The sequence below is a fragment of the Sebastes fasciatus genome, chromosome 17 (genome assembly GCF_043250625.1).
Source record: "Sebastes fasciatus isolate fSebFas1 chromosome 17, fSebFas1.pri, whole genome shotgun sequence".
NCBI lineage: Eukaryota > Metazoa > Chordata > Actinopteri > Perciformes > Sebastidae > Sebastes > Sebastes fasciatus.
In genome coordinates, this window is record NC_133811.1 from 20226182 (window position 1) to 20250135 (window position 23954).

Below are 23954 nucleotides of genomic sequence, written 5' to 3' on the forward strand. Positions count from 1 at the left end.
TCGTTGTTTACCTTCATTATGATATGTTAGGTGTTTTCTTACATGTGGATGAGACATGAACTTTAAGGTTGAGTGAAATAACTAGATGTGAACAAACACAAGGCAGATTCTGAAGTAGAAGTTTTGCCTTCATCAAGCAGTGTTAGGTAGTTGGTATTTAAATCAATTCAGTGTAATGCATAGGTTATTGCATATGATGTGAAGTGGCGCACCTTTTCTCTCATTAGCCTAAACACACCACTCATAGAAAATGAGGGGAAAAAAATCAATTAACACCAGTCTCAGGTGTATTAAATATTTGCAGAAATAATCTCTCCAGGCTACAGTGGCCACAATATGACACAAAGAACAGGAGCTCCAAAGACTCAAGAGAGATATTTCACCAGGGGATTTGACTCCTGAATATTGTACTGCACTGTTGAAGTTATTGTAATGATTATAATTATAATCTGTGCCAGGCTGAGCTGAAAAGAACAGAGCTGGTTATCAGTACTGAATTAATGACATTTATAGGAAGAATTGAGAGAGAAACAGATGGGGTGGGGAGAGGGGGGTTGAATTAATATTGTGAAAAGAGAGACACAGAGAGAGGTTGAGAGATGGCAATTAAGAAACAGAAAGATGAAAGAGTGAATTACAATCATTCAGAGAAAGGCAGACATTGACAGAAAGACTGAGACAGATTATGAGAAAGAGAGATGATACAAGTGACTGTATATCAAGACAGGAATGATGATGAACTGAAAGCTTAAGTTCAGAGATACAGACAGTGATTTAGAGAAAGTAAAAATGAGAAACAGAGAAATGATGTAACTCGAAGAAAAAAGGAGTTATGATGGATGAGCTAAATCCATCAGGAAATTATATTTCAACAAACACATAAAACTTTTTTCTCTCTCTGTCTTCCCTCCTTTGTGTCTTTGTAATTTGACATAAAAAAGCCGACACAAAGCTGCAAAAATAAACTGTATTTAGCAAAGTATCAAAAAGGAAAAAAAGGTACAACAAAAAGTGTGTTTGTAGTCTCAGATACTTGAATACCCTCCTTGCAGAGGCACACATCTATTGCAATGTGCCCTTTTCACAGCACTGCATTCACATTAAATAAGAATATTACTGGTTTCTTAAATGGCTGAAAATATCTTTGCAACTTCCAATGAAAGCATCCCTCTAACGAAGCACAAATACAAAAATCCACAGCATTACCCCGCACAGTGCACTGTGCAAGACTTTGCAATTATGCACAAATCAAAGCAAGTCCACACAACATATTCGCTGCTCGAAGTTTTCTTGCAGAGAACATTACACCAAATTGGACACCTGATGGACACCCACTGTGCCAAAAATGTTGTTTACTGCAATAAAAGCTGGTGCAGCAAGGCAGTTGTCCAGACGAGGCTTATTTGGTTTTTGCAAGTTAATTTGAGACCAGCACAACTGTACTGTTGTTATATGGTATATTTCATACGGTATGCTCACTTACAATTCTCTATTCTCATTTACGGACAGGTAACAAAACATATTGAGGAGTAGCATTAACAATACAAATACAAATACGAAAATGTTCTTGCAAGAGGCTCATTGCCTTCCTGTGCAATTCCCTTGGTACTAGATGGGAAGCTGTGTTCATACAAGCAGTCAGTTAAGTATGTTTGAGCCACTGCATGTTTAATTTTTCAACAAAGTCACTAAGAAAGATGCCATGCACAGGCAAATGTAAAGTAATTCAGATTTTGGAGCAGGAAAACATTGGTCTGAGCCTCATTCACAGGAGCATGAAGGGAGAAAAAAGCCACAAAAAGAAAAAAAAACATGTTCTTTTTCTCTTCCTTCCTCTCTTTTTAACCTAAGCAAAGCTATTTGGATCTTCTAACGTACACACACACACACATACACACACCTCTTACCCCCTACAGGGCAGAACTGATGCAGGAAGAGATGAAATACCACTACCTCAGGGGTAAACACACCTCGGTTCACACTCACACAAACCGCTCACTCACTCTCTCTCACACACACACACACATACATATACATCTACATATACACCTCTTGATTTTCCTTCCCAAAAAGTGTACTCAATTCCGCTCAGGAATATTGTCCTAACATCAAAGACCATATTTGCTTATTTTCACACCAATCACACACTGCCGTTTCCCACGGCCTTTGTGTTGGTGCGCGTTTTTCTTTCTGGGCCAGTGTGTAGCAGGTGCATGTCTATCTGTATGCGTGTGTGTGTGTGTGTGTGTGTGTGTGTTTATTCATGATGTTCTGTGTAAGTTTAGTTTTGTGACTGTGCGTGTGTGTCTGTTTCTGTTTCTGTGCATGTAGGAGGGTGTAGGTGTGACTTAGCCAGGTGTAAACTTGGTGCTGTAGAGGATTGCGGATACAAACTGTGTCAGGGCAGAAACAGGAAAGAGGGAATAAACTAGCCAGTACATGGCAACCAAAAACAAGTACAATAGATTTAACAGATCCTGCCTTTTGTGACATACAATAATGGATTTCTTTTGGTATACTGTAGCTTTGGCTCTGTCATACAGAAATCAAGCACATAATGACTGGTTTTCATTGAACATAAGTGACTAGCCAAAGCAGTACACAAATATGTAAAGTAGATACTGTATGTTTTATGCATCCAAAATGTACGGTATCTCCCAAAACGAGCCCTATTCAACTTATTCAGTTTACACATAGCATACCATGTATCAAAGCCATAGACTGTATATCAGAAGTGGACGTAGTCACAGTGACGTCACCCATTTGGGTGTGGATTGCCGTTTTTATAACCTCAAGTTCGGCATTTTGGCTTTATGCAATCAGAAGTGCGAGAGGGTGACGCTAAGTACAACCAAGAGCTGAATAAGACATTTTCAGGCGAACAAAATGTTACGATTAACAGTATGCTGTATTGCCTATTTGACTCACAGTGGGACCATAATTCACTAAATGAACATCATGCTGTATTGAAGAAGACTTGAAACTAGCGATTGAGACCATAAACTCATGTTTACAATGTTTACTGAGGTAATAAATCAAGTGAGAAGTAGGGTCATTTTCTCATAGATTTAAAAACTGTATGATAAATGAAAAACATAAAGGTTTGTGGCCATGTTTAGGCCCACACATCACTGACATCTAATATAAATGTGACCCTACGGCACCTATGTCGAGAATGGATCATCATCTAAAGTGGCAGGATTTGCAAATTATAGGCTGCAAATGCTGTTCGCATGCTTGTCTACACACATTTACAGACTTTTTAACCTAAAAAAAATATCCACAAACATCTGATTAAAAGCTCCTTCCCCTTCTTTTCTGTGGCATACCTTTAATGGAATATAATATAAATATTGTGACCGAGCTGCTGGGCATTACGATTAGGACTGTCCTCCACCAAAAAAATTCTTAGTCGACGATTTTGTTGACTAAACGATTAGTTGATTTAATGGACAGATTGGTAAAACTGAGTTTCTTTGCTAAGAATCAGTAAAAAGCACCACTTTTAATCTTGTGTTTAGCAGAGTGCTCATAAGTTTTTTTGATATATATCACTAAAGAAATCTTAGTTGACTATAAGACCAAAACAACAGATTTATCAACTAATCAACTAAGAGGAGGCAGCCATAATTAAATATTTAAACTTTATGAATAATTTGCATTATGCATATATTGTCTTGTCACATTTTATACATCAGTACGATTTATGGGTTTGCCAAGAAAGCTACTCTGCTGTTGCTATATTGGTTACCTGAGCATCTTTTCTTTCCCCTGGGGCTTCCTCTGTTTGCTCATCCATTTTCCTCTTCGTCTTCCTTTTCTTCTGGACACCTCTCCACATTAGGACTCCCATCCTCTATTTCTCATCTGCTACTCTCCAGTCTCCCCTTTTCTCTCTCCTCTTTAAGTGCTTCAGCAAAATCATCTGGAGTCATAGTCACAGAGGTTGTGGTTAAAAGCACAATACTTATTATCATCATTATTATAAGTTATGGTTCCAAAAATCAGAATATGATGCTTGATATTTAGTTTCTAAGCTGTAGCTGGCTGGGATAGATGGGATATCAGGTAGTATGCTCTGACTGCCCCTTCAGTGGCCATATACGTTATGTTGTCGGATTTATTTAGGGAGCTTGACAGCGTGACATAGAGCATAAAATGGACCACTACCATGAAATAAGAAATTCGGGCAGTCTGATGGTGGGGTAAGAGAAGCATTTCACTACAGTATAACTGTCACACTGCACTATGCTTCCTTTCCCAGAGTAAAACAACAGGCTGCCAGGGCCCTGACCAGTCCCTTTGGCCTCTCACCTCTCCCACAGTCCTGCTTCCCTCCTCTGTAACCTCAGTCACTCACTCTCTGACCTGCCTACAGACGGTCGGATGCCCATGTTTCAGTTCCTTCACCAGCACCCCCCAGGACTCCCAGCTTACTCTCACATCACAGAGCTGCTCCGATGACATCTGACAAAATAAGCCTTCAGGCCCGCTGTTCTAACCAAACCTCACCTATTCTTCTCCTTCCACAGCTGTGACACTGAATTCATCTTTTGATGTTCTTGTCTTGAACGTATCAACATAAAATAATTCATCAATAAGTCACATTATACAAGCAACAACCAAATTATTAAAAGGGACTACTTGTAACTTCTTACAGGTATAAATCAATTCGGGTCGGTGTCCCATGCACGCTCGCGTGTGGCTACGCTGTTCAGACTCAGACTCCAACCCGATGCTGACTTTCATTGACTTAACGGCCACAGGTGTCGCTGTTAACAAGACATTTCTGAAAGTTACAAACAGTCCCTTTAAAAATATCACATCTTCCATTCTAATCCACAAGCAAGAAACAAAAAGGGAAACTAAGCGGTAAACCTATTATGCTATATGTGGTTTAAAACTCTCTGGTCAATATTAATCCAGCAATTGTGCTTTCAGAATCAAATACAATTTGCCTGATTAATTAAGCATCATTGTTAGTAGGTTGTATGCTGCATTCAGGGGAAATCGGAAAAAAGGGCGTATTTCTAGAAAACTCTACAATATGTAAATAATGACTTTACTCAACAAAAACTGGCATTTCCTCCTTCATTCTTTGCATTTAGATGTTCTTTTTGTTTTTTTTAGACCAGAAAACTCTTGTTTTTTACAGCTACACACTATAAATAATATGTAACAACTTCCTTGGGCTGTTAGATGTTATTCACCAAGACATATAATCGTTGGAGGAAAGTGCAAACAACAATGCGGTCCATGACTCACATCACAACTTTAGAGATTAATGTCATATAAAGATTGTAATATGAAATGGTAAACTTTTACTTTGAGGTTTTGTTCAATATAAATTGCTCACATGACCATGAAAGTCTGCTCTGAATCTCTCTGAAACCACAAATAAACCAGTACGCACCACTACATTCAAAACCTCCAGTGTTTTTGACCTCTGTATAAATATAATCCAGACATCCTAACCACATTTCTAATGATTAGAGTCTGAGATTATCCAGATCGAACCCAGTCAGACTGTTCAAACCTAGTTTTATTTTAGTAAACGGTTTAAGAACAGGTTTGCTTGCACAAAACAAATATAGCCACTAGATAGAATGGACAGATTGACAAATTGCATTGATCAAATATTCATACAGTGATCGGATACAACTTCAGTAGCTGGTTTTGAGAGCCGGACTTTGCAGTTTCTTGCTGTAAAACATAAACTTACATCTCAAGTGTGCACAGGTAAAGACAATAGTTATAACGGAACCTGAAGTCTACACAAATCTTTCAATTTGAATGCATGGACACCAGAAAGTCATCTGTTAGGATGCTATGATGGATATTCCCACTTCACATAAACACAACATTAATGACATAAGAAGGGCTCAAGAAAGGATGAAAGATAGGTGCTGAAAAAATGAAACACTAATAGGATTAATAATATCCATATCGCAAAAGAGACTAGAGACATACTGTATAATGATGACGAAGGAAATCTTGACAATTATTAGGGCCTGTATATCTCCATATAACAATATGGTAACCACCACAATATCCATAGCTCTTTTTACCATTAGTTTCATAACAATCCTTGAGCCTCTCACTTTACTAAACCTTAATCCTCCTTGTGCCCTAAATGTGTGAAATGATTTTATTTCCTCATGCTGTTTTGATTTTGTTTTTAGCAGAAATGTGGGCTGCAGATACCTCCTCATCAAAGCAGGTCCCTCTGGTTATACATCTTTAAATACGTCCAGATATTCAGGTCTGGGTGGGAAGGTTGGTGTTTTTCACAAAAGAGTCGTCTAAATGTAGGCTTTCAGTAAGTGGTGTATTCAAAGTCTTTGAATTGCTCTCAATTATTCATCTGAAACACTTTATCGTTCTCCAAAACTCTTATAATGACTTTATTTCAGAATTTTGTGCCCCACTTTCTGTTGCAATTACCAAAAGTGATTGCCTTTTGACTTTATTTTCCCTGTTGACAGCAATGACAAGTTAGCATTTGAGCTTTTGTCAAAGCTTTTGACTGTAAGCAACATGTAGTCAGTCCCACACGCCATCGGGATCAAATCCTCCATCTGGTAATTTCCTATTTTAATCCTGAAAGTCTGGCGAAGAAAGACATGCTCTGCTTCTGCCATCATTTAGTACTTGCGTTTCATCCATCTACCCATCCATGCCCAAAAACGTTCAGACGCTCCCTTGGCGCTCACACATTATTAATTCTCAGACAGCTGTTCAATTCTCTGAGGTCTACTTGTTGTCCCACTCACGTCTTCTACTCCAACAATTTATGTGCCGCGACCTTACCAGGCGTTCACATTCACTATGACAAAACATCAGTGAGTGACAGGAAGCCAGTCGTTTCAAATGGCAGCTTGTGACAATAAGAAGACATCAGCTGCTACGCATGGTGACGGGATGGAAGCAACTGAGGCAACAATGGAAAGCTATGTACTGTTGGACTTTATGCTAATTTTCACCAAACCAGGAAACAGTGCTCGTCCGTCAACCTCACCAGAAATAAACAGCTTCAACTTTTGGTCTTAGAAAATAAATACATGAACACATTAAGCAGTTTTATTAACAAACACACCGAGAGCCATAAAAAGAACCACCACTTATCTGTGCCGTACTTACTTAAGGTTATTCATTAAAGCTGTTGACATAAATTACTTTGACATTCTTCAGTGGAGCTGTGTTAAGCACTTGCCATTTTATCAGAAATAAATTAAAAAACATTTCTGACATTTCTATTAAATGAAAAATGAAGAGACGTTCAAAGCAAAGGATAACCAACAAGCTGATGAGCCAACAACATAATTTGACAAATGACCAATGAAGACAATTAACAGATTTAATTTTGAAATGTCACACTGTCTGTTTAAGGGCCTCTTAGGATAAATCAGGCACACCTCAGGAGGCTCCAATACAATTCAAAAATGATTACATACAAACACACTCTGTCTTTGCCTCTTAACTCGGCCTCTCTGTCACCCATTTTCCTGTTTTCTTCCTCATCTCTCTTTGTAACTCTGTCTTCACTGTTAATGAGTATGTTAACATGCACACTAGTACCACAGTTATGGATGGTTGATTGGATTATCCCGGTGCCCAGGCAGCCATAAAAGCAAAGAGGGTCCATCCTCAAACTGGCACAAACTGGCAGGGATGTCAATGAGTTGAAAATACATTTGCTCTGACAACAGACGGTGATCATAAACCAAAATGTGATTCATAACAAATGTTTGTTTACAAATGCATGCAGTTATTTTAATTATTTAATGTGGGAAAATATCTCAATCCAAAATCTCAAAGTAAATGAAGAGGAAGTTACAGTTAATAAGGTCACAAATGCCAGGAGGCACAATCAAAATCCAAATAGCACTATTGTATTTTAAGTACCTGCTAACCAAACTACCCACAAAACAGAATAATGATAAGAGACATGATCTGCAAAACCCTGGATTATCTGCAATGACGATCAATTAGTCATATATTATCTGTGCATAGAAAGTGTAATATGGTTAAAGTTTAAAGATACAGTGTTTAGGATTTGACAGCATCTAGTGGTGTGGTTGCAGATTGGGACGGCTCAGTCCTTCCTTTCCGAGACTGCGGTAATGTGAGCTGCCAAGTGCAAAACCGTGGCAACGCCGTTCGCCTCACTGAGAGGCCATCCTTACCATAACAACACTACTTTAGGTGCAATGGAAGTCAGACGACGGCTGGTGGTACCACGGTTTTGCACTCAGTGGCTCACGTTACCACAGTTTCAGAAGCGTGTCAGAGAACTACGGTGACCTTCAGGTGACGTAAAAACATCAAAGGCTCTCTCTAAATCCAGTGTTTGGTTTTTCCGTTCTGGGCTACTGTAGAAATATGGTGGAGCAACATGGCGGACTCCGTAAAGAGAACCCGCTCCCTATGTAGATGTGAAGGGCTCATTCTAAGCTAAAAAAAAACACAACGATTCTTAGTTTTAGGTGATTATACACTAATGAAAACATAGTTATGAATATTATATTCCATTTCTGCTTAAAGATCCCCCGAAATGTTACACACTGTTCCTTTAAACTACTTTGTTAAGGTTAGGGAAAGATCACCGTCAAGGTTAAAAAGCTCAGAGGAAAAGTACAGTCTCCAGTCGTGAGGGTTGGGATTAGCATCTACACAGATTTTTGACAATGGACATATATCTTGTCTCGCAAAATCATCCATTATGGACATAACACAGACCATTAGTTTGTGTTAAAATAAGGTTAATAGTTCTTAGGTATGGTACAGTTGAAGAAGATTAATTAGATGCACATCACGTAGGTGAGAGGCCATCAAAACAGCGTCAGTAAAGAAAAATGTAACGCCTGCACACTGTTCCTTGCCACAATATTTTTATTGACTACATTTCGATCCTGCTTGGATCTTCATCAGGGAAAAAAGGTACTGTACAGTACCATACAAAAAATTCAAATAGATTGGTACTCACACTTTTTCCTCTGGCTCTTGCTTTGTTGTTCCTTTGTTAATATTTCCTAATGAAGTCAAGTTGTACCGGCCATTTACTACAATAGTGATTACGAGATTAACGAAGAAGACAATCAATTCTATAATTTAAGTAATTTTAATGAGGAACTATGTTTCATTAAATACTTTAATCCCCCTAATTAAAACATTTTATCAATCTAATTAAGAAAACCCTCCCTGGAAGAGCTAGAGTGGAAATTGTTCGTACAATTACATATTTATTAGCTCATATTTCCTCCAGGTATTCCCAACTTTGCGGCTGAGATGCCACATGGGGTACCTTGTTTCTGGAATGAATTCACTTATGCAGTATTAGCAATTAAAAGACAGCATTAGTGGAAGAACTTTAGAGAAAATATGTTTCAAAAGCTTCTGGGGGACACAGAAATGCCATTAAACCTGCTTTGACCTGCAGCTATCACTGACCAAAAAAGCTAAACTATAATGAGAATAAGGTAATATGTAATATTAATGTGCATCCTGGCTTTAAAAAGAAACTCTACAGGCACAAACAGAAGAAGCAAAACTAGCTCCCATTCTTCATATCTGTTTGTTGCACTGGCATCATGAAGAGGGTGGACAGGTGAGACAAGACACACCCAAAGTTCAAGACACTGTGTGTCACAGTCAATAATTCCAACTTCCAATAAATAACAGTGAGGGGACTGAGAGGATTTGTTATTTCACAGTGCTTGAATCTGTGTTTAACGTGAAAGTCAGTTAATAACATGATTCATCAGCCAGACGAACGTTTAACACAAGTGTCTGCTTGCTGTGCTGTCAACAGGCCGAGCTGGAATGTGGCTCCAGCAGCAATGCGGCAATCAAGGGAGGTGGGTGCCCTTTATGAGAACTTATCATTGGAAAATCACTTAAATCTTGATTAAAGTATAAGTGGTGAAACTCATAAACAGACGTCACCCTGATTGGAGGTCACACAACATCACCTCGAGCATTTGAAAAAAAACTGTCTGTAAAATTTCCATACCTTTTGAGAAATTATGCCTTTTTCTGATTTTCTGTTGTGTTTGTGTGTTTCAAATGGAGGAAGTGATGCTTTACGGCCAAGACAGACGGAGTGCGTGAGCAGTGCGTGACGGCTGCCTCGCTGAACTGCTGTGTGTCTCACGCGTGTTGTGTCCACACCATTAGCGTTTCTGCTGCAGTGCTGCTAATGCCAGCTCTTTCTTTCTACATAGTTTGCCTTTCATAATGGCCATTTCATTATAAATGTAATTTATATTTATTTTAGACAGAAAAGGTTAAGAAACGTGCAAGTCACTGCATTTCCTACAATACTGTCCTGCAAATATTTCAGAATAAAAGTCTTGTGTTAACAAATTAAAGGATTCTGTCCACAGAAGAAACCGCTTGATGGCTTTTATTTTGAAATGGAAGCGGGAAGTGTTGATTTAAACATAAATCTTTACTTTTTTTCATGACATTTTGTGACATATTCTACAGATACAAACATTGAAAGTGTAGTAATGTTGCTGCTATGATGTCAATATAGTGTCAATAGATCGTTTTCACTGCTACTGTGAACCGCACGCGGCTCGTGGTAAAAATAGGCGAGACCTCAAATCTCCAGAAGAGACGCAGCTGACACACAGCTGAACCGCGCTGCTCACACGGGCAGTGGGGCTGCTCTAACCTGTTAACATGGGCGCCGAAATAAAAAACAACAGGTTCCGCAATCGCCACGCGCTGTTGACGTTCCCAGTGTGTCCCAGTGAGACGAGGTGAGTGTCAGTCATGTGACATTAGAAGCTTTAATTTGAACAATCTCAAGAAGAAAACACAAGACCTTCAGTAACATTTATGACACCAAAAGAGGGAGATCAGACTAGTGTGTGTCTCTGCCAATTGTGTGTGTGTGTGCATGCACAAACATGTCTCTCTGTGTGTGTGAGCCATGTTAATCACTCTCCCCATAATTACCATTTTCTTGTTAATGGATCTAACCTTTTAATCACCATTTTGCCCTGTGTCCCAGTGCACGTGTGTCCCAGTGCATATGTGTGTATGTGCATGTATGTGTGTGTGTGTGTGTGGGTGTGAATGAGAGAAAGAATGAGACAGAAGAGGTAATTTGGCTTAACTAGCGGGGCGATTGTAACCATGCAGACCATAAATCTTCCTCACATACAGACACGTGCACACACCCATCCTATGCACGTGAACGTGTGCGTGCACACACTCGCGCAGCACATAATTTCCTGTTATCTCAGATAAGCAGGAAATCCTAATCAACCAATAAAAGCATAGAGGGCATCTTTCACTTTCTCTCTCTCCTCCTATCTGTTTGTTCTCTCTCTCTTTTTCGGCGCCGAATCGGGAATCAAACACTGTACAAAGCAGGAAAATCTCACAGTCACCCTAATCTAGTCTACTCTATTCTATTCTGTTTTGCTCCCTTGTTTAATTAGCTCTGTATAGCAATTTGAGCACTAAAAGCCACCGGATTGTTCAAGAAAGGTTTATTATTGCAACTGGCTGATTAGAAATTATGCCCATTGAACCAAATGAACATGGTTCATTCCCCACGGTGAAAGAATTGCTTTTCAGCAAATGACCAAGTATCAAGAGGACTCATTTCATCTCTCCATGACCCACATCCTTTACCCTCAACTGAACCAAACCAGATTCTCTTGCTTAGCATTACGTCAGTGATAGTTTCCTCACGCATGCCTGATGTAATGACAGAAATCTGTTTCTCATGACCTTAGCCAGGACTTCATCGATAGTGGACGCCCCTGCCTAATGTTGACAATGCAATTCAGCATTACATCTCCTGAGTTGACAGTGAATAGTGAGGCTGTAATTTGGCCAGTGACAGATTTGTATGCACTCTTTCTGTTGTGTTTGGTAGTTGTTCCAGTTTTTGTGCTCCTGGACGAAACTGACTGGGCTGAATAAAGGCCTTTACACACCGCGGGCGTGACGAATAAACAACACAAAAATGTGAAATACTCACCTGCGAATATTATATGTCTAAGGCTTTTCTTGTGAAAAGTACATACAGAAGGAATGAATCTTGTCTGCGCTGCCTTATGTTAAGGTTGAGAGGAGTAATACAGTTTGCCGTCCTGATTCGGACTATTGAGCCTGTGTGTTGTTGTTTCATAAATATTGGCTCCACTCAACTGGTACCGCACAACGTGACTGGTTGATGCCTTTATTTGCAGTGCGAAAATCCGCCTTGTTCCAGAAAAAAACAACAACTTTTTCAAAGTATTCATGACAAAAAAACACAAAAAAATAAATAAATAACGGCCTTAAGGCATAATAACACTGACATTACAATTTTATTTAATTTCAAAGCTCCTAAAAACTTTGTTATAATATCATTTTCTATCTTTTTTTCTAAATGTCTTTGTCACTCAATAAGCAACCATTTAAAGTTTGAAAAAGAAATCCTCTGGTTTCTCAAAATCTAAGCTTATCTGCATTGCCATAAAAAGATCCCAAAACTGTCATTAAATTTTGATTCACATGTTGCTAAACTCTGATTGGTGCATGGAAATGTATGATTACATCACCTTTTTTTTAAACCGAGCCCCGTCCAATTCAAATTAGTGAGCAAAAAGACAAATACAGAAATCTCTCATGTGAAATAACCAATAACTGTGGAAGGAAATAGTGCATTCATGTAGAATCCAATCACATAAACAAAGCTAACTGATTAAAAAAAAAAGGTTTTCGGGGCTCTTAAGAGTATTAGAACAAAGGTTGCACTTGAGTTGTGTGTTAGCATTGCTTGCGACCTGCAAATGAACTTGTTTGTGGCCAACAATGCTGGTCTTAACATCTGGAATCTTTTTCAGTTGTCTTTTCTTTTGATTGGAAGATCTGTTCCTCCGTGGGTTTGTGCGTGCGTCCCTCACCAAACTGGCTGGCCAAGGCTGGTGTGTTAAATCTGCTGTTGCCTTGAAGAAGAGGAGCCAACAGAAGAGCCTCTTGTGTAGAGCTTTCCTTAGTTTCAGGTTGGATATTTCTTGATTCCAAGAATTAGTTCCAGGTGGATGTTCACATCCGCGGCATCCAAAATGAAATGACGAGGCTCATTCACAGTTAAGTTTCTAATTTCTATTGCTTCCACGTGAGCAAGACAGAGAAGCCCATAGCGAGCATGTATAATATATTGGTTGTCATGTTTGGTTTCTATTGGGAAGGAGAAGGAATTGCTGCACATATGAATGTGTTACTGTAGAACTTTAAGTTTTCATTCATACCATTCTTCAGTAAATGTTTATTCTATTGATTGTCAAAAACAATTTAAAGGTTATCGAATACCTCATGCAACAATTAAAAGTCTAAGCAAGCGCTGCTCCTGTGTGAATAAACAAACGAAAGTATTTCCTCCATCAGTGTTTAGCCATGTGGAAATCAAACATGTCAATAGACAGCACTCTCACGTAATTGAATAAGTTAATAACAATTAAATTGCAGGGTTAAAAGAACATGTCGAATGTGGATAGAGTCGCAGACAGATGCTATTAGGCACTATTGATTGCCTGATAGAATCATAAGGCAAGGAGAGTTTAATAGCTTATCTGAAATGAGCTTCTTTCTGGGTATTGTGTTTCTTGCAAGAGGAGCTCGATAGAATAGTTCAATAACTAAAGGGAAACCGCAGTGTCACTGATTGAGCCTGGGGAATTTGTGTACTACAGCAGGACAGAATCCTGTTGCTATACAAGGTCATTTGTTCCGCTGCAATAGTATTGCTCGAGAGAATCCAGCCCAGCACGATAACATCTTCTACAATTGTTGAAACAACCAGTATTTGTGTCGTTCTATAACAGTATGTGCGTTCCAAAAAAACGCATTCATATCAAAACTCAAAATATGAGATTCATTCATTTCTACACTCGTCTTTTAGAAGCAGTACATCCGTCTGGTTCCTTTTGTTTCCAGTTTTCTTTTGAATTCATGATACCTAATATTTGATCATGTAAACACATTAGCTCATCGCAGCTCATCGTTAATTGGCAGAAACACAAAGGAGTAGCTTTTCATAGCTTCAGCTTAAAGAAAACTGGCTGCACATCACTGGTAACCCAATAATAAACAATGGGCTGGATGCCATAACAGGTGTTTGTGTTGTGTTCGCCGTGCTACTTTTTAATGGAGATTAGACGTAAAATAGTTTGCTGTGAAAGTAGTCTAAATAAAATGTGTAAAATCATTATAATTTGTCTTACTTAACAGCCCACTGCCATTACATTATGACTTAGTGAAAAAACACAAAACTTCCACCTTGTCTCCACCACAAGTCAAGACATTAGAATTACCGCCTCGTAGTTGTAGGCCTCCGTCAACCAGTCAAGTTGCAGTTTACATCCATGTCTGTCCAAAATGTCATCACTTCATCAAATGATCTTTTAGACATTTGTGTCACCGTGGCCTTGACCTTTGACCACCAAAATCAAACCAGGTCATCCGTGAATCCAAGCGGACGTTTGTGCCAAATTAGAAGAAATTCACTGAAGCTGTTCCTGAGATATCACGAGAATGGACGGATATGAGGTCACAGTGACCTTGAACTTTGACCTTTAAGTTATAATTGTAATTGTAGTTATAATTGTACTGTATATCGTGTCCAATGGGCAAGTGTGTATCTCTGTTTTGGCTATGTCTTATATGTGTTTTATCTATTTATTGTTGAGCCTGTCAAAGACAAATTTATGTTACCTGTAACAGACAATAACGTTGTCTTATCTTATCTTATCTTATCTTATCTTATCTTATCTTATCTTAAACACCAAAATACTGTATAATCAGTTGATATTTGAGTCCAAGTGGACTTCTGTGCCAAATTTGAAGAATTTCCCTCCTGGCATTCCTGAGATATCACGTTAACAAGCATGAACCGGACGGACATATGTACGTTCGTACGTAAAGACGGATGGACAACCCGAAAACATCCGGGCATGGCTGTCGCCGGCGGGGAGGCATAACAAGCTCTCATTAAAACAATAACTAGTCTTACCTCGTCCTGAAGTTAGCAGGGTGCGGGTGTCCATCATACAAGGACAGGAAGTCATATTCTTCTTCTATGGCGAATGACAAGAACATGAGCTGGATTCTACTTCCTTCCTCCCCGACGATGACCCAGGTGCAGTTCGCCCCGTTGGGGTAGCCATAGGGAAAGCCTGGCGATTCTATACTGCCATTTCGGCCTTTCAGTGTGCCGCCACATGTGTAGATGAAACCTGAAGGAGAAAGAAAAGAGAGAAACATTTCATTTATTTTAACAAAGTTTGATTTACTCTAATAATGAGAAAATGAAATGATGGCAAACAACAGCTACTGTGTTGTAAACAAGAGGATAAAGAGACAAAGCAGAGAGTTTAAAACAAACAACAGCACCGACAATGAAGGAATATTGTATGTGTGTCTTTGTGCATCCATGTGTGTTTCTCTGTGCATGTAGTTGGCATTCGTCAGTGTGTGTCTGGCAGCGTGTGCTGTGTTTTGACAGACACTGAGTAACAACTGCAGGGTACGCTCACACTCGGACACTATTATTACACAAAATCACACAGATGCACACACACTACTTCTCTGTATCCCTCTGGACCCAACGGCACTACATGGTGCTATAAGTATCATTCTTTTTGACAACTTTTTTTAATAAATGGATTGAATAGTGCTGACCTACTGGCCTTTTTTTTACAGGTAATAGCGCTAAAAGGTGCCTTTTTGAAGCAAATGAATGGTTCACATCAATGTAGGAAAAAGCATAAGTCGGCATATTAAGTAGGTCAGCTTAGGTCTGATTCATCTTGGTTCTTTGATGCTGATGTATGATTACATATTAATGGAATATATACTGTAGCAAGCACCAAGTATTTGTCAGAGAGTCTTATAGCTCCATGGATCTGTAGTTTTGTGGTGCTGCTAGGAACATATTCTCTTTAATGGCCTCCCCCACAGCGAGGGCACAGGGCAGGGTCTGTTTCAGAGCAGCACCCCAGGGGCTGGTAGTCACATTCAGCATGGGGTGCTTGAACCCAAACTCAGTTGCCACTGAGCTCCCCCCCCTCTTTCCACCTGACTTAACAGGCGAAATCAATAAGCGACCAGAGCATTCTCATGGATTCACCCTGTGTGCTGCTAAAAGATCAAAAGCTGGCTACTTCTTTGTTTTTGCCAATCAATTACTGACATGTCGAAATGCGTGACACCAATAGGTCTGTAAGTCAGATTTGACAATGTTTATGAACATGGATTGCAAGCATTTGTTTCTATTTTTAAGAGATATACAGTATATATCTACATTCACTGTCTATTCGGATGAAAAATCGACAGAGAGATGTCGCAAATGCAAACTCCTGCACACACTATATGCAGCATCAAAGGCAGTTAATGGTTTCTTTAGGGAGTGACAGAGAATAAATACAACTAGATCTTAATGAGCTACTATAGCCTCTTCATCACGAGAGAGTAGGAGAGGGAGAGGAGGAGATGCCAAACAAACAACTGCAACTGGCATAATGTTGACGTTTCTCTCTGCATACTGTAGGATAGCAGACCAACATACAGGACATGTCACATTGCTGGATATCCAGACACTAATTAATGACATTATTTTCAATACCAGAACACCTCAGAGTGCATTATCAGACTTATACCATATAGGGGTGTCACGATATAGAGGTATTGACAATAACCGTGTTAGTTAAAAATGAAATAATGATATCATATTGATAATATGATAATATTAAGTAAGTAATCCAGTGCCTCTTAAATAATTTTATTTAAACAGTTTTTTTTTTTTAAATTTTCTATAGATATCGTGATAATAACTTTAAATCACAAAGTTAATTATAACGTCTTTGGTCGCCTAAAAATGTTTTATTCAGCATTCGGTTGTACTTAGCTCTACCTTCTCATGTCACTTCTGGTTGCAAAAAAAAAAGGTGGTGACGACCAAAACCCAAGATTGGGACGGCCATCTACAGGTCACAGTGACTATGTCCACTTCCTATATACAGTTTATGTTTATAAACTGTTGATGGGAACTATGTTTTAAGTGTCCAAATATACAATATTAACAGACAGTGATCAGCATCCTCTGTGGCTGTGGTACAACCTGACATTAACATATTAAAAGGTTGTTAATGTGGAGTAAGAGGAGTGTGTAGATTTAGATTTTATCCTTTGCACTTCCTTTAACCAGCTGCTTGTACTGATGAATTAGAAGTGAAGCACATTCTGCTGCTGTGCTCATTCTAAACCTCTCCAGGTTACAGAACCTGCTAAATGCCTAAATTGTCAAATGTAAATGTAATTGATCTCGTTGGACTTTACGGTTCACATCAGGATCATTATCTTCTCTCTTTGATCTTAATCATCCTTTTATATCAAACAGACCACAGGTGTTAGATGAAAACCTCGGAGTGTCCAGGAGTGAAGTCAGTCCAGAGTGTTTTTTTTTTTTTTTTTTTGCGATGCTCTATCGATCCCCGATGGAGAAACTCTTCACTTCTTCCACTCCACAGGAGAGCCAGACTGCAGAGTCAGCTTACAGAGCAGAAACCCTTGGAGCTGGTAGGGATTTAGCCTCATCCTGCTCAAGGACACTACAGCAGAGAGGAATGTTGTTGTTATATTGGGCTTGATCCTCCGTCTTCTTGCTGGGAGATGGTGTTGCAAATCACTACCTCTGTGCCTGTTTCTTTTTTTGTTGCATTTGACATTCTCTTATCCAGTGTCACCGTGTGCTTTTTGTCTGCTTTTTAATCATCCAAGATAAAAACCTATTCATCCTCAGTTTTATATCACTGGTAATAGAGAGAAAGAAGGAATGAAAAAAAAACGCTCTACAATAGCTGCAGCAGTATGCCTTTCCAAATTAAAATGAAAGTGTTTAAAGCTGCAGTGGGTAGAAATGGAACAAATATGATTAAAACAAGTTATTTTTATAAAACGGTAACTATATCCTGACAGTAGTCCATGAGACAGGTAATCTGAAAAAAAATCATGTGCCTCCGTGTCCTCCGGTGCTCCTAATGGCATCTGCAAGTTTTCACAGACCGGAGGAAAAACAACCAATCAGAGCCGAGCTGGAGCCTGCTGTCTCTGAGCAGCTGTCAATCACTCGCCAACTCTGATCAAACGGTCAAACTAGGCAGCGCTGATCAAGTATGAATCAATATTCTGTTACTGTAATGCCTATTTCTCACCTCAAATGTTTTCAGAAACATCTTGTAGTGTACTGTTTGGCTGATAAATGAGAACGTTTGTGACCCGGCAGCTGTGTTGAGATCAATTGAGGAGATACCAAGCACCGCCCACCAGCCGGAGCACAGCCAATAGGAATGCTCAATAGGAACGCTCTCTCTGCAATGACCTGTGATTGGCCAAAGTCTCCCGTCACAGAATAGATTTTTTAAAGCCTTAAAACAGAGCCATGAGGAGCTGCAGACGTCTAGTTATCTCTCAAAGCACTTGAAGTACAATATGCTGAAAGGTTATTATGGATTTTTTGCCCAATGATGCCAAAAACATTCTGCCTACTGAAGCTTTAATTGAAAATTGCTCTTACTGTTTGTTTAAAGTCCTTGAACTCCGATGCCTTAATTGATCTCCTCTGAGTGCAAAGCTCAAATCACGATGATCATCCCCCTGCCTTTCATGTTTATGAACCTCGTTATTTACCATGGCAGCCAGGGCCACGGGGACAGCAGGGTGATCCCGCTGGATGCTTTTCCAACCAATTATCCAGACACAGACAGAACCGCAACCCAAAAAACTCAGTGTGTGTCTGGTGTGCCTGTGTGTGTCTGTCCAACCCTCATTTACCCAGACAATTCCAGGACCATCACACGGATATAATGACCAATGGCAGTCTGAGCTGCAATTAAGGGTCGGTATCTCTGTCCCTTCACAACCAATCACAGCGGAGATGTTGAGGAACCGGGAGGGACAGGCAGAGCACACTCATACATATATTCACAGACCTACAGAATAACTAAAATCAACATATATACGCTCACAACGTATACATCCATATCCCTTTTTGATTGTTTCAAAAGAAAACAAAAGGGCTGAAAATGCCACCTCCTTGTCTGCTTTCTTCTTCAAGACGCTGCAGAAAAAAAGATTGTGCACAGCACAGCAAGAAAAGAACTTATTGAACTGCCATAAAGGCCCTGTTCAGAAAGGGTAGATCCACATGGTTCCCAACACGAATTACATTTTATGATCGAAGTTAAGTGGGATTTATGCTCCATGAAGCAGCGGTTCACCCGAGGACAACAAATACCCACAATCACAAAGAAACGGCAGACGTATCAGAGCCTCTATCCAAATGTATTTGATTCTTTTAATTAAACTCTGTGATGTAACAACCCCTGCATGTCCAAGATAAACACTGATTTCAAACATTGCTTCATGGATTATGGCTATTATTGATATGGAGTCTTTATAAAACATTGTCCGCCATGAATGCAGAGAGGTTTTGAGATAATTAGTTAATTTGATACGTCTAAATGATTTAATTATCAAACTAATTGAATAAAATGTTTTCATTTTTAAAGGTGTACTTTACAAGGAGGGAAAAACACACTGCTATGAGTCGATGCATCTAACTATACGGTTGTTTTTTAATGTTATTTTACCACCACCAACACCTCGTTTCAGATGGTATATTGATAAGGCAATCTCATTCTTCTCTGGTTCTGGAGATGAGCTATCGGATTTCTCTATACCTATGTGAATATGGTTAACACAATTTTGTAATTAAGTTTGCAATATGACCACACACTATCATACATTTCTGGGGTTTAATCTTCTTTTTTTTTACTTTCATATATTAAAACACATATATTGGAACAGAATATTGCTCGATGGCTGTCAATATCCCCTACAGCCAAATCCACAGATTGACTGATGCTTATGTGACTGCAATCAAGATTTTGTCACCCAGTCTGTTGACACGCAGCAGCGCTCCGAGCAGAGGCGTTATGAGGACAAGATTCAGGATTAAGCGCACAATAGAACCTTATTACTGGAGACGAGTGAATTGTTCTGCCAGGAAAAATGACGGGAACTCACACAAAGGCCTTATTTTTATCACACATTACAGTTAGAAAGGCTGTAAATTAAGCATAATATAAAGTGCAATTGGGACTTTACTTCGAGTGATGATGCTCTAAGTGAAGTGTTTACTGAGCTCCCAGGGGTGAGATTTAGTTATGCACCTACAATTAGACTAGTTAGGAGTTACTTAACAGGACATGTGGCTTTGGCGACTCAGGGGTGATATTATGTGCCAAAATTTTTTAAAAACATTCTCAACAACAAAACAACACAATTCCTGTTATTTACAGGCTTGAGTCCCCCTGTGAATGTTATATACAGTCAGTCAAGCTATGAGAAGGGTGAGTGACAAGATATCTGTACAAACAGGTCATTAAATACCTGAGGTAACAGTATGTTCCTTTTCTGTATATTAGTCACTGCTACATTTCCCTTATAAGTCTTTAAAATGGAATAATACATTTTTTGAATATGCTCCTAGTGATCAGGACATGTTGAATTAGGAACTATATTTTACTTTCTGTTCTGTTGTCCCTTGTGGGCCAAGTATTTCATGGTATATATATATTTTAAAATGATCCCTCTAGTGGCTAAAGTATGTGTTTGCATGAAGTGTATTCAACCTTGACACATATGTGTGGAGTCAGGCCATTAAGTCACAGATACCTGGTTGATAGGATGGTTTTCTTATTGTGACATGGAATAATCAAATATGTATATGTTTGGATCTTGTATTAGTACCATATAATTTTGTATATTCTGTATGCCTTTTTATAAAGTATATATTCCAATAGTTATTATAGTTCAAAAGTGAAACTGAAAAGTAAAGCCAATGCTGAAGTGCCTTAAACTTGCATTCTTTCTAATGACCAGCAGGGGGCGACTCCTCTGGTTGCAAAAAGAAGTCTGATTGTATAGAAGTCTATGAGAAAATGTGCCTACTTCTCACTTGATTTATTACCTCAGTAAACATTGTAAACATGAGTTTATGGTCTCAAGTCTTCTTCAATATAGCATGATGTTCATTTAGTAAATTATGGTCCCATTTAGAGTCAAAAAGACGATAAAGCAGGGTATACTTTAGGGCATGGCTACCTTGTGATTGACAGGTTGCTACCACGGCGGTGTCCAGTCTGGGAGTTGTCAGTGTTTTAGTCTTACAAATTGAACCCTTTCACAGTGTGTTTTCAGTTCGTGAAAGTTAATATTAACATTTTGGTTGCCTAAAAAATGTCTTATTATTATATAAAAAACAATATGGTAATGCTGAACTCGAGGATTCAAAATGGCAATCCACAGACCAATAGGTGAAGTCATGGTGACAATGTCCACTTCTTATGTACAGTATGTATAGGTGTTGGTCATGCAGGTTGGAGGGAGACACAAGGCTGTGTAATAAGGAGATGAGCTCAACAGTTGGTATTCAGCAGTTCTCTGTAGCCAAATAAGGACTTGTTGTAAGGACTAGCCAGTGCTAGTGCTAGTCTTGGCACGTCCGCAGACACACACACAATAACTGGCCTGCACGTCCAACCTCAGCTTGTTTGCAGTTCTATTCTCCCAATAAAGCCACTGTAAGGCATGCATTAGCTCCATCAGGAAGTTTAATCTCACAAAAAATGTATGTTCATTTCAATAAAACAAAATCAGAACTCACATTGGCTTGAAATGTAACATAAAATTGTCGACTTGTAAAGCTATCCCGGATGAACCCCGCAATTTGTAGCCTACAGTCCAAACAGGAAAATATGACTCAGTCCATCACTTTTTTATCTGAACTCAACAGACTGGAGGGCGTCTTAGTTTAAATGCAGTTAACTTCATTAAATTGAATAGCTAGGATACAGGGTGAGGGTGAATAAAGAGTGAAATAGGGACAGAAGGACAGAGATGGAGAGCAGAATAAACAGAGAGAAAAGGACAGATTTCCCCTCGTTCATCACTGCGCGAAGAATGAAAGGATGATTTAAACCTCATCACTCAGAGGGATGGAGGCGAGGGAGCGTAGGAGGGAGAGAGAGAGAGAGAAATATAGAAAGAGAGAGAGGAGAGTAAAAGGAAGGGAGGAGGAGTAGAGCGAGAGAAACAGTGAGAGGGAGACAGGGGTAAAAGAGAGACTTCTAATTATGCTGACTACCAGACCGAAACTGACAGCCATTCTACACACACACACAGACACACACACATACACAAACACATGTACACACACAGAGGTCCACACAGACACACTCACATGTACACACCACCACACAAGCACACATACACGAACAGGCAGAGGGGATAACCACACAAATCCATGCATTATTTCACAAACACACATGGCCCTTACTAGTTAACCCTTTCCACTGACTCTGTTGCCATGGACTACAGCTTTTGTTCACCACACCCCATACAAACACACACATACTGAAATAGCATTTGTGCCTCTGTATGTATTCAATGTTAGTGGTCTTTAACCAAATCTGCTCAGACACACACTAACTCCACTTATAAAGGAGACAGCTAGAAACTTGTCACCACCTTTGGAGTCTACAGAAGGCGTGTGTGTGTAATACTAAAATGACTTTGCGTGGAGTATCATTTTAAGCAAGGCATTTCCCCCAAAAGACTTAAATAGAAATGCTAATTGGCAAACAGTAAAAGATTTGTGGTAGGACTGGGTAGCTCCCAGGTGTGAATATGCACCGATCCTAATGAGGAACAGGGTTTAGCGGGAAAAGAGCGTGCATGCTCAGCAAAACCTTCCCTGGATAAAAGAAGCTTAAAGACAAAGAAGAAAATCTGCTTCTTGAATTGAGTGGATTTAATGAACCCTGGACCGCGATATAGGCTTGATCTCTTTCCTCAAAGCATGATTTCCTCATCTTGAATGTCTCAGATGATATACTGCAGAAAAAAAATACACAAGCTTAACAAGTGGCTTATGCCGGCACCCGTCACATCATTTTCAAGACGTTCCACTTTTTTACAGTGCTAAAGTTTTCTAAAAATGTAGCCTGGGCTAGTTTAACAACTTTAAATAGCACATCATGAAAAGCTCTCAGTAACCACTGCTACTACACAACATGAGTACCTGGACCTTTCTGTGTGGAGTTTCCAAAAACAAGGAAGGTGCACTAATGGAGGCTCTGAAATGCCAGTAGGTATGAATGTGAGTGTCTGTTTGTGTTGGCCCTGTGATCTGGTCAGGATGTTGTACAGCCTGCATTAGGCAGCTAAGAGTCTTTCTCAATTTCTCTGGGTCAAAAAATGCAGGCCCCAGATCAGCTTCAATTATATCACTTTGTTGGTGCAGCAGGGGAGCTGCCGCAGAGGGCTGTAGCAATAAAACGCAGGGTAATAGGTACCTGCGAGCTTGTGTTGTGGAGTGCTGTGAAAGTTATTGCCTTGCATGCATCAGGATGGAGGAGAAACTGTCAGTTGCCATTAAAGCTTCAGTAGGCAACAAGTTTTTGGCATCATTGCATATTGTTATTCAAGTATTCTGAGAGAAAACTAGACTTCTGCACCTCTTCATGGTTCTATTTTCAGGCTTTAAAAAATCTAGCCCGTGATGAAAGACTTTGACCAATCATTTCAGAGAGAGCGTTCCTATTGGCTATGCTCTGGCTGGTGGGCGGTGCTTGTTATTTCCTCAACTGTTCTCAACATGATCGCCAGCTCACAAACTTTCTAATTTTACAGCTAAACAGTACACTACAAGATGTTTTTAAAAACATTTGAGGCAAGAAATAGGAATTACAGTAATAGAATATTGATTCATATTTGATCAGCGCTGCCTAGTTTGACAGTTTGGTCGGAGTTTGCAAGTGATTGACTCGTGGCTCTCATAGACCGAAGCTGGACGGCAGACTACGGATCAGTTCTGACTGGTTGTT

The 23954-nt window shown here is 39.4% G+C and overlaps 1 protein-coding gene across 8 annotated transcripts in view; it reads right to left on the minus strand.

Annotated features, from left to right (window-relative positions):
* Window positions 1-23954, minus strand: part of csmd3b (CUB and Sushi multiple domains 3b) — a 408609-nt gene that overhangs the window by 301893 nt on the left and 82762 nt on the right. For all 8 annotated transcript variants that reach the window (XM_074614488.1, XM_074614493.1, XM_074614494.1 and 5 more), the window contains one exon: window positions 15020-15242. In XM_074614488.1, the coding sequence (XP_074470589.1) occupies window positions 15020-15242 (223 nt within the window). The remainder of the gene's footprint in view (window positions 1-15019; window positions 15243-23954) is intronic.